The 12,502-nt window shown below is 43.7% G+C and overlaps 1 protein-coding gene across 1 annotated transcript in view; it reads right to left on the bottom strand.

Moving 5' to 3' along the window:
* PAK7 (p21 protein (Cdc42/Rac)-activated kinase 7) overlaps positions 1-5,775 on the bottom strand; it is a 43,180-nt gene extending 37,405 nt beyond the window's left edge. The window contains exons 1-2 of the mRNA XM_010296138.1: positions 5,745-5,775; positions 1,734-1,948 (exon numbers count right to left, since the gene is read on the bottom strand). Coding sequence (XP_010294440.1) covers positions 1,734-1,937 — 204 coding nt within the window. The 5' untranslated portion in view covers positions 1,938-1,948; positions 5,745-5,775. The remainder of the gene's footprint in view (positions 1-1,733; positions 1,949-5,744) is intronic.
* Positions 5,776-12,502: the final 6,727 nt, after the last annotated feature.

Raw genomic sequence — 12,502 nt, 5'->3', positions numbered from 1 at the left:
ATGGAGACCAGGTTGCAGGCATCCTGTCCTTTTGACATGCATCCTGGGAAGATGTCATGGGATGCACAGCTGCACTGAGGACCACCATGGCCCAAGGCTACATGGGAAGAATGAGGTGGGCTTGGGAGCTGCATTTTGGCTCCCAGCCCTTTCCTAACACAAGATGGTTTAGTTCAGAAGGGCATCCCTAGTATATGCACATATATAGACCCCCGATATATAGACTTACATAGACCTATGATATACACTGACAGTGATTTTCTCCACTTCAAAATCCAGCAATTACTTATTTGGGGCTTGATCCTACACATCCTGCAGTGTGTATTGCTTCAATGGGACTCTGCATGTGAACCAAGTTATGCATGTCTATTCACAGGCCGAGACCCAGAGTCATATTGCCTGTACGGTGCTGAGACAGCTAATACATTTTAAAACTTTTTAAGCTTATGGATTTACAACTCCAAAACTTCAGAAAAAGAGGTGGTACTGCTGCAAGACAGTAAACTGATTCCTGCCCCAGCGAAGTAATCTGATTCCTGCCCCCCCCCCCCCTTCTATAACATCTTTATGAATTCATGTCAAAACACCTAGGGATATTTTGGTGTTAAGAAGGGCTGTGGAACAAAGTTGCTCTCCTCCCCTAGCAGGAAAAGGTTTGCCTACTTTTTTCCTCATTATTCTGGGCCTCTATTATACAGTAAGATATTTTATTATGACAAAAAGTCAAGACTTTGGTTTTATCCCCCTTGTCTTGTAGCAACACCCAGCAGTCCTGATCATCAAGTGATTAGTGTCCTTCAGGAGCAAGCAGTAAACGTAAATTTAGCAAATTTATCAAATATAAGTACAGGGTCTGTACTCTCAGGATTATCTGATTTTTCCCTTACTGCAGAACAATCCATATGAAAATGAAATCCTAAATTTATTTTGCAGCTGCATGATGGCAAGATGTACATGCCCATTAGGTTATAGGCTACCACCAGCACACAAGTGCTTTTTACTGGGATGTTAGGATGTGCAGTCCCAGAAACACTGCTAAATCAAGGCAAACTTGTCTACTGGAATCCTGAGCGTTTAAGGATGGGTGGGGATCCCAGAGCTGTGCTGGTGCCCTGTCCAATGGCTGCTCTACCTTCCAAGCCAAGCTTTTTTCCCCAGCTGTCCAGCCTGAACCTCCTCAAGCCATAACCTGAGGCTGTTTCCCCTCGTTTTACTGACCAGTAAGGAGCTCAGCTCCATCGCCTGTGTTAACCCCTCCAGGCACCAGCTGGTGGCAATAAGTCCCTTCCCTGAGCTTCTCACCCAGCTGAACAAGCAACTTAATTTTTTTTTTCCTTTTGGTGTACTTTTCCCTCTCTCCCTTGCTCCAAACTGCCTTTGCCTAAAGCACCATTCTTAAATTAATTATCAAGGAGCTTTATGCTGCAGAGGAGCATTGTTTTAGGCCTCCACCAAGACTTGTGGCTTTTTCTTCTGCAGCCCAGGAGCATGATGGCACAGCCCCTGCAAGACCCATGACTCACACTCTTCTGGGACATGCATACAAGTTTAATACATATAGCACTTTTTCCTTGCAGCTCTACTATTAAATATTTGGATTTGCAGCTCTCTCTGTACTTGCACACTCCCCAGCCATGCCTGACTCCCAGAACAGCCACTATTGGTATTTCTTCATTAAGGTTCCATGCAATCAAAGGTAGGTTAGGAAATTCAAAGGTGACTTTGCACGATACCTTCATAGGCGCGAGCTGGATGGGAGTGATGCATGAGGGATCCACCATAGGCTTTGGCCTGTTTGCCGTGTCCGCCAGCAAGCTGTGCCACTGCTGAGGTAGTCCGGTGAACTTCTGCTCCCGGTGGTCAAAGCCAGTGTGAACCCGATGCTCGAAGTTAGAGGGCCCAGAAATTTCAAGCCTTTTCTTCTTCTTTCCAAACATGGTGGAAAAATCTGGAGAAGTCATAGGAAAACAGGAAAGAAGATAAAAGAAAAAAAAGAAATCTTTATGCTTTGTTGCAATCTACAGCCATTCTATCTATTGCACAGATAATTTGAGTAGATATTATTAGCCAAATACCTACATGAATCTTACTACACACATACTATCTTTGAGATCTATGCACAGAAAACATTTATCTGACCTCCTCTCACAGGATCTGAGATTTTAAGAAATTATCCCAGTCTCTAATCTATACATGCTCATAACACCTTATGAAAAAAGGAAATGCCTCTATTCTCAGGAAATAAAGCCTCAGGTCCTACTTTCTATGTCTCTCTACTGCCCTGCTTGTGCTGCAAGACGCATCCCAGAGCCCCACGCTCTCCCAGCTGCAGCAGCATACAGCTTTCTTCGGAGGACAGCACATGGTGTAAGAGGCAAGCTGTGCCCCAACACACCATGAGAACAAATGCACACACAGCTTTGCACCTTAAGTCTATACATCAGATCTTAGAGAAAAGACAACCCACCCCAGCTGAGAGCCTGGCCCCACTATGTTCATACCTAGATCTCACCAGCAGCAGTGAAAGAGGGACTTATTCACATGCCATTCCAGAAATGCAAGTAGATGGAGAGCTCAGCTCTAATCCAACCTAATCTAAGAACCTTCAGTCTACATTTGTAAAAGATCCAGCTTAAAAACAGTATCAGCTGCTATAATCATCCTATTTAAATAACCTGACTCCTCCTTCAGAAGAGAAATGATTTGCTGTGAGAGAGCCACATGCCTGAAGCACCTGGGTTTATGCTCGGGTGGCTGCAGCTCACTGGCTCCCAGTCAGCACACTCAGGTGGGATTCATTACAGCAACGGCCAGACTCCTTTATAAGGTCCAGGAGGAAGAATCAGCTCCTTTAGTCAGTGCAGGTGGTGTGGAGAAGAAAGATGAGTGCATGCAAGGAACTAGAGGCTGTTGGAGAGAATGTGACCTTCCCAGCTCATGCATTACTGGAGAGACATGGGTTGACCTGGTTGCTCAGTAAAACTAATTCTTACAGCACTTAACTCTACAGAAAGCGAGCGTTTTGGTCAACTATTTAGTTGTTATTTCCTGATAAAAGTTGGTTGGTTTGCCTTCCTCCTGTCTGCTTTGTCTTTCCTGAGGAGCCTGGGGAAGACAGCAGGAGGGTTTGCGGGGCACAGGGAGCATGGGCAGACAGCTAGGGCAAGACATGTTTCAGAGTCAAAGTGGGAGGGATGAAGGTATTTGGTCACTCTATTGGCATAGGAAATAGCCAATACATTCACAATCTGAATTAACCCTTGGGTTTGGTGGGTCCCACCTTAGAACTAAGTGGAGCCTAATGGCTGTATCGAGGCAAGTTCAGAATTGACTTTCTGAAGGACTCCAGAAACCTGCTGTATAAGGCAAGGAGAAATTCCTGGTCCCAAGGAAACCGTCAGAGGTCCTGTTGCTTTTCACTGAAATACTGTCCTGTCCTGGAAAAGTCCTCTGCCTGCTTTCTGCTGCCTCAAAACAGTCCTCCACTTTGATCTCATGGACATTTCAAGCAGGGCTTTGTAAACCCTTGAGCAGCATATGCCTGAAAAAGCATCTGGGCCAGAAGGCTGACAGCTCTATAAAGCTTCTTCTATCACAAGAGAGACTCAGCTGTAAAGGTGCTGCTTGACTTTATTATTCAGGAGGCAGAGAGGAGAAGATCAGGGAAGAAAATACAGCTGCATTGCTGTTACTGCAAAAAAAGATGGGATGATAAATCATGTATTTATTCTACCCTCATTCTCTTGTACCAGTTTATTTAAAGATCAGATCCATTATTTGAAAATTGATTGCTGACTGCTTTATAAATCCCCACTGTGTGTTTGCAGGTGATTATGTCTCCCTTGTGCATATTTTCTTTCAACAGAGCAGACCTGTTCCTGTTGGCCTTTCTTCACAGGTCTCATCTTCCACACCCTCCTCTGCCTTTGCTCCCCTTCTCCGAACTCCCTCCAAACCTTCTGCCCTTTTGGCAGTCTCTCTCCATCTCTGTTAACTCAGGCATCTTCCTCACCTTCCTATCCTGAAACCTCTTACGACTGCCTTGCTACCTAGCCCTTTTTTCCACTTCCAACATTGTGATCTTTTTATTTTTAATGTGGCATGTCAGGTGCCTTGTGGCACTTGCAGAGGTATTTCCAGCCTAACCCAAAGCTGTCATGGTTGGTCTCTGGTCAAAGATTATTTATTTGCAAGGCTCAAACAGAAGCAGCCGGCAGTTCGGGTAGTAGCTCGTATTCACTGCTCATCCGTGGGGCTCCACAAACAGCAGCCAGCTGCAGATCAATGGCACTGGATTGATTTCATTCACCCTCTGGGATACGAATCTATGAGGCCTGTGGGAGTCACATTTTAAACCATCAGCTCTAGACATGTACTTCTTCACCAGATCAATGCCACTACTTGCAGAGTTTCCCACTGGACTTGCATCCTAATGCAGCTGTTGAATGCTTGAAGTCCTCTAGAGCTCCAAACAACATCAAATAAAAGAACATCAGCTGGCAAACTGTATATTACCTTTTTAAAAATACACAACAGATTCCTTCAACAAGATATTACTCTGTTGTTTTTAAATTGCTTTTTGATATATTGTGCTCTCTTGTTTTAATACCATTGCAGCCAGATGCAAATGTGAAATTTGGCCCAGCAGGTCCCTTACTTTCTCAGGGGCATGTTTTAGCCTCAATCCTGATGCTAAGGCCACATTTTTGCATGTGGATGGTGTCTGAGGCCTGGGCAGGGGGACTTGCTCCCCTCTGTTGACTGCAGCTCATGTTTAGATCAGCTTAAATCAACCGTTAAGCTACAGCAGGAGAGACAGGGAGTAATACTGACACCTCACGCAGCAAGGGATGGATTCAGTCATGTGGCCAAATGCACAAATGCTATGCATCTTGGTGGCCAGAGATCATCCCCTGTGGGGCCGAGCCTGTGAAAGGAGATCAGTAAACCTGGCAGATGGTGGTCTCAGCCCCGCGGGAGCGGGGTAGGACTCCCCCCATGGCCACCTGGCCCAGTTCTGCAAACAGTCTCTTGGTGCTACCGAAAGGAGCAAAGCCTCAACCAACTCTTAAGGGTATCAATAATAAACGCTGTGCACTGCTGCTTTGCTTCATCAGCCAGCAAGGTCTCTCTGTTTTTTTGCAAAGCAAAGCTGACCTCTCCTGGCTCCTAAAAGCCCTGCTTCAGTCCCTAACAAGGTGCTTCTCCTTAGACCTCCAAAAGGAGAGATGATTTAATCTCTTTGCTGTAGCTTTATTGATACAATACAAAAAATAAAGCATTTACTCAGGTGTGGAAGTAGAAAGCATCCTGGACAAGTGAATAAGTGAGAAGGGTACCTCTTACTCCTACAACAATTTGATAAGCCTCGGAGAACTAAGTGCTTTGAAGAGAAATGATGGACCTCTGGATTCCAGATGGAATGGATCCATTCCCTGGCTGCCAGATAGTACTTATACCACATAAACGTTAGGAAATTTCTATCAAGAACACAAAAGGCATTTTATCAAAACAGAAGTTCATTCAGGCACCTACGCATTCTCTGTCATGCAAAACAGCAAGGCTCTCAAAGTTGTTAAGAAATCCTAATTTCCTAACGGGATTAGTTAGGAAAACATCCCACAGACAAGAGGGCAATCTTCTGCATTTAGCGGAGGCAAAGGGAGGTAACTGGCTGTGGGACAGCAACGTGGAGCTGCCCGTGTGCCGTCCTCACCCGACCTTCCCCATGCCAGGGCGCTCACCCTTAACTTAATTCCTCCTGACAGCCTCCAACGAACTCCTGACCACGCCAGGTCTCTCAGCAAATGCCATCTCTCAGTCCAGCTCCTCCTGTGCTCGCCCCCACAGAATGAAAGGAAATGAGGTGTCGTACTCCTAATTTGTTACTATTTTTGTGGGGATGAGCACAACCAGGATGCTTGTCCTCTACTTGCATGTGCTTTGCCAATGAAAAGGCTGGCTGGTTCCAATGCTGCATATGTGGCACAAGGTGATACTCAACATGAGGGAGGCTGGAGGAGCCTGTCCTAACAACAGCTACTATTGATGGCAGGGGGCTTGAGCTAGCTCGGGGGAAAGAAAAAACAGGACTCATCGTTACGTGGCTTCAATGGGCTATTTCTGTAGAAAGACTTTACTTAATGCTGAAACGATGTAGCACGTTCATTTTGCACTTATAAATGGGAGGTTTGAAGGAGGTAATCCTTCAGTTGCTACAAACAAAGAATTTAGTAAGTGTGATGGCGTAAGACCAAAAGCAAATCCGTTCTTAACTGGGGGAGCCAGGAGAGAAGTCTGTATTCAGCTCAGGGCTGTGATGCTGAGGGGCTCCTCCAACCCATGGTCATACTGTGGCACAAGAATAAAGACAAGGGACTTCCTTTACCCAAGCCATGATGGAAAAAATATGGACATGACATTTACTGGAGGAAAACACAATACTGGTGGGGAAAATCAGGCTATCGTACTGCCTCTCCTGCCGACAAGGTCCGAGTAACCCACAGCAGTGCTGGTCCCAGCTGTGCCAATGGGGAAGGAGTAGGGATAGAAGGAGAAATGTGTGAGCTGCGCGCTGTAGATACAGCTACCCAAAACCTTTTGTAGTGGCAGAATTTGTATTATTCAAGCTTCTGCCCAAGAAAGGAGTACTGCCAGCTCTGCTGGTGCCCGCTGAACAGTCAGAACACAGCTCCATGCAGCTGCTGCAGGAACCGAGGTAGTGCTGGAAGGGTGCTATCGGGAGCAATCACTGCATCTTGTACCTAATGCTGTTTATTGTAGTGCCTAAACAAATCGAATTACATGCTAATCAGCACACCTTGCCTGTTAGATCTATGCCAGACTTGGCTCCTTTTCATTTCACTCCTTTCCATCCATGAAAATAATTCACTGAGCATCACAGTGCTACGGATTCCTGGACTGGTCCAAATGTCACACGTGACCTCCAACGACAGATCAGGTCCCCACATGCAGAGAAAATTCTCTGTGTCCAAGATACTCCCCGTGCAAGGTGTGAGACAAGGACCAGCAAAGCAAGTCCACTTTGTCAGCTACTACACTGCTGTCATGCTGCCTCCCAGTCACTGATGAAGGTATTTTTCCAGCAAGAAGTATCCTACAGCCCTACCCTGGAGTAAAAGGGTAGCAGTATTATTTTGTGTGTCAGAGGAGCCCATGATGTGTAGGTGCTCAGGGCATGATTGCCAGCAACAGCCTTTCCACGAAAAGTTAAAGCCTTGCCCAGCTCCTATCGCTGAGCTCATGTTCAGAAGTGACAGGTTGCTCTGTTCAGTCTCATACACTTGGCCCCATCCTGGGGTTTTGGTGGGTTGTCCTTCCCCTGTATGTGAGATCAGGGGACACTCAGGGGTACCGATGAGCTGAAAAGCTGAGTTCAGATTTATGTAAATAGCCTCAAAGAACAGATTTTTGCACTTACAGCACGTAAAACCCGAGGCAGTTGGAATAAAAGGAAAAAAGGATGCCTTCGATCCTAAAGTTAATCATATTCTGTATCTTTTTTCATATCCTAAATAAGAGTGTTCCAGTCAACCCACTAAATAAGAGAGGTCCACTTAACTCTGGCTGACTTATGGAGTGACAGACCCTGTTCCCAATGGAAAAAAGTCAGAGCCACTTTTTTCTTCCCCTCCCAGAAGCTATACTTTTAGGTGAAAAACTAGGGAACTTGGAAAGGCTTATTTTGTCTTGTAATCTTGAAAACTACCAAGGAGTCCCAAGTGCATCTGCAAAGCACTGACAATGGCACTTGCCATCCCAGATGACCCCACCGACTAACACTGAGCAAAAGTCTGTGACATTTTGCCATACATAAAAACACACAATAACCTTATAAAGTTAGTAACTAGAATAACAAAGTGAGATTGGTATTTTTACTTAAAAATGGAGCTTTTAACAATTGTGTACCAGAGCCACATAAGCCCTATATTTTTTTTATTATAGTATTTCAGCAGCCAGACAGTGTGTCCCACTAATCCAAGGAAATCATCTGTGTCCAGCAGCAGCATAACCCTGAGCCATCCTGCAAAGCCTGCAAGTATTTCTTATGCACACCTTGCCGCTGCTCGAGCACACGGCTGGGCTGCAAATGTTCCCTCAGGAGAGGCTCTGCGTTCATCGACTACAGCCCAGCAACACGTTTGCTTTTTAAACAACCAGCAATTAGTTCATTTTCAATTAGGAAGCACACACCACATTAAGTCCATCAGCGTGCATTTTTTTCTGGAGGGGTTCCCTGTGGTTCCTTTACTGAGCAAGCAGCAGCAGAGCCCTTTCCCCTCGGGGACAGGCATGCTATTAGCATCTGGAAATTGCCTTTGTGCACACTGAGTATCACCTGCAAGCCCAGAGCGGAGGGCAGCAGCGAGGCCTCGAACCCCCCAATGCGCTGTGAAAAGGCACATTTTTCCCCCAAAGCAGCCATACAGCCTTCTTCATTTTTAAGAACTTTGATGAAAACTGTTAGAAACGCAGATTGCAAAATAGGAGACAGGTACAGGTCGCTTTCCTTTGATAATTTTTACTTACTAATAATAGTTTTCTGTAGCACAAGGACCTCAATTATTCCCCTCCAGAGCAAACAAAACGCAGTAATACATCATTAGCTTTGCCAGCTTCTGTTCCCGCGCTCTGATTAATTGTAACCTTTCCTGATATTTGATTGTAAATGAGTGAGTATGAATTGAGAAGCACAAATTAAATTAACGTGTCAAGCCAGATTGCATAGCCGGTACTGCAGATAAATGTGAGCTGGGCTATACTCAATCTTAAGGAGAAAGCAAATGTCTGGTATGGACTGATGGCAGCATAAATCGCTAAGAAATACTCCGTAAGCGAGAGGTAAAAATGACGTTGGTTCTCCTTCAGCTTACACTGGTGCAACTCCCTGCTACTGAGGCAAGCGGAAGGAGACGGACATATATCTGTGTATCTATGTAGCCGTAAAAATGAGGAAAACGCTTAATTTTTTTCTTTAATAAGGAATAGGAACAGCAACCGTTTTGTATTTCCTTTTTGTTTGCTTTATGGGTGGTTCTAGGCTTCTCAGTGGGGACCCTCTGCTGTTGGCTGCAATCAGAGCATGAGCTTGCTTTGCAAAAAAAAAAAAAGTGTGCACTGATTACAGGCATACATTTTCTAGAAGAAGTTACCTCTATTTTTCTATTTTTAACAGAAAATACAGAGAACACTACCCTATTTTACAGGAGATGAATCAAGAAGCAATACCTTCTGGAAAAGCAGAGCAGACTGAACAAGAAGCCAGTAAAGTTAATGGAAAGGCTCTTAAAAATGGTACTCGTTTCAGGTCAGGCCTGACACACCACTGTGACTCTGAGACAGAGGAGAAATCTCATTTGAATTCACAGGTAAAATACTCCTAAATACTTCCCTCACTCCCAGAGGAGGTTTCTGGATATACAGGATGGAGATGAACAGCAGAGACCCAGGAGCCTGCAGAGCACACTCAAACCACAGGTAGGTGGGTCCTGCGGTCATGTCTTGTATTTATTCATTCATTGACTGGTCCTACGTAGAGGGAGATCTCATTACGTCTTTAGATACAAGGTAGTTTCAGACCTCATGAAAGGATATTGTTTGTTTTGTCATGTGGATGGACAACACCAAACGCAGAATACCAGGTTGGTTCATCTGTCTAATTAGAGACTCCATTTCCCATGGAGCTTAACCCTCTGCTCTTCTCCATGATGATTTGAGCATTTCAATTTGGGAACAATAAAATAAACCCTTAGAAAATGTTCTGACATACCCTGCTAATGAATCAAGGTGATGAATTTGGGCATTGACTCTGGCAGCAACAAAAAGGATCTACAAATCCTGAATGAACAGCCCAAGTTTTGAGTCTTCTACCATCCTGCCAAGCTCTTCCACATGTTAACAGTGTCACTGATGAAAAATTAATCACCTGTAACCATACAGTCTTTCCAGACTAACTCTATCTTTTTTAATTCAAAGAAAGTATAGAAATACCATTTTCAGTGCATGCCCACATTGAGTTTCAGGCACAAAAAAGCTTGTCAGTCAATAGGAATCAACTTATTCCCATGGATTTTCAAGATGCCTTATATTTTTTGAGATGAGACAGACTCTTAAGTAATTTAAACACTATTAAAACACATGTTTTAGTAACGGAAAATTATATACTGATGGACTAGACCATACCCGCTATGCACAAAAATGCCATCCTTCTCAAAGCCCCTCATTTACCCTACAGCATTCTGCTCCTTTCAACCTTAGGTCAAATCAGCCAATTTTTCAGAGTTCCCATGTCACTGCCTAACATAATAAAAATAGATTTAAACAATTACAAACTGTCCAGGATTTGTCATTGTCCATATTTCTTTTCAATCCCACAATACCTTGTTTATGGTTGAAAATACCTTCATTCGTCACAGCACAGTAGGGTGTCTCTTGATAGCTGGCCCATGAGACATATCTAATAGAAATGCACAATGGAACAAAATACAGGAAAAAATAATAACAAAAGGCAATGCATGCTTCTAGAGAAATACTAAAAGCCGGTACAGAGTGGCCAAACTAGAATTGCTGTACTCCAGGGAACAACACTCATTCTTCTTATTGAAAGCTACTCTTGTATGAGGACTCATTTCCACACACTGACTGACATGTGCTTTCCTAATTTAGAAGTCCTGCGATTCCCAGTAGATTTTAATGCTCAGTAATTTTCAGCTGAGTAGCTTAAATGCATGTATTGTAGTCAGTCACTCTCTATTATCTTATAACACATGCACACATATATAGCAATGTACAGACAGAGGTTCCTGCAATGGATTAGTCTGCAACAGCTCTGGGCAGATTAAAGAGGAAAAAAGCTCCCCAAACCTCACCAACCCCTGGAGGTAACTCAAACAGTTCCTATCTCTAGCAATTGAAAAGATTCCAGATTTGCAGAAGCAAATAGTCCTTTGGGTGCTGAACTTGAGATAATTAATGGTATTTGTAGGAAATGCTGGACACCCAGAGGGAGGGGGTATTAAATAAGGCACCCATTAAATGAGACAACCCAAAATTCAAGCTACTTCCAGAACTTCAAAGCAGTTGTAGTATTTTTTTTCTGAGTTGATATTATTACTAATCTTTTCAAATATAGAGTTATGTGTTATAAAGGATGCAGGTACTCCATTTCTATGTTTTGAATAAGGAAAAAGTAATCAGTAAAAAGAAATACTGTCGAGAATGAAAGTGATGCTATACTGGTAAAGAAGACAGACTTATTAGAGAGATCAGGAAAGCCTGCACGAAATACCAAAACCAGAGCTGTGAAACAATATTACTTAATTCTGAATATCAGTATTAGCAAATACTGACGTTTCTATGGGTTGTGGTGACTGTAGGATGAGAACTGCAGGGATACAAAATCATACATCTGTCAAGAGAAAGGACTGAGAAAAGTGGTTGAAAAGCCCTTGGAAAATCGCCCTGATCGATCATGCAGCAGGCTACACCATCTCTGCATTTTGGGCTACATCCTCAGTGGAGTCCACTGGCAAAGCATCGGTGAAGTAGATGGATTGGCACCGACCCGCAGCACAGCAAAGGGGGCACTCAGGCATTAGAATTCTGGGGTTTGTTTTTGCATGTAAAGCTTTAGTTTTAATCCTCTGAAACTGAGTTTCCTCCCCAACACTTGATAGTGGTTGCAAAGCTGGCATTACCAGCATACCAATGACCAAAGCATGTTAGGCTGTGGTAGAGCTTTTTTTACAGTTCCCAGGAAAGACTAATCACGAGACCATGCTGGTCCGCACAAGTGCCCTGTATTTACTATTGATGTATCCTGATAATTTGCAAAAAACAGCTTTTACTTTAAAAAAAGGATGCAAAATGGTTTCTAGGTCTCGAAACCAATTTATTTTGTGCTGGTTGCATCCATGAACATACCAAAACTGCCTCAAGGAGGGGCTCTAGGGGGATGCCTGCCCCAGGACAGGTTATTTTGCAGCAGCCAGCAAGTGCCCTGGGGCAGGCGGTGACAAGCACGAATGGGACTGGAGGGGGCGTATATGCCACCACAGCACATGAATAACATGGGGGCTCTGAAGCCAACCTCCTGCCATAAATCCTCACTGGTATGTTCACATTCAACACGTCGATTTTTTTTTTTACAATAATATGTAACTGATTTCTTATTTCACTTCTAAAACAATACAGGTTGTGCTGGCACTCAGGAATTGCTCTATTACCATAATGTTTGCAATAAAGATTGTTTTCCAATGAATGATCAAGAGAAACAAATGCTTCCTAATGCATTATTAATGGCAAGGCTCTAATAAGAATATTCCTTAGGATGTAAAACACATCTTCTGACCTGTAAGTGTTTACCAAGAAATGGAACAAAATCAGATTGATATGTCAAAATATCTTTAAAATGCAAACAAACATGTTTCTAGATTAATATATCCACAGGAAGTGCCTGGAAGATGAAAATCACGCCTGTTGT

The sequence above is a fragment of the Phaethon lepturus genome, unplaced genomic scaffold (genome assembly GCF_000687285.1).
Source record: "Phaethon lepturus isolate BGI_N335 unplaced genomic scaffold, ASM68728v1 scaffold111, whole genome shotgun sequence".
Lineage (NCBI taxonomy): Eukaryota > Metazoa > Chordata > Aves > Phaethontiformes > Phaethontidae > Phaethon > Phaethon lepturus.
The sequence above is the reverse complement of the archived record's forward strand: the minus strand, read 5'-3'. Positions and strand labels throughout refer to the sequence as shown.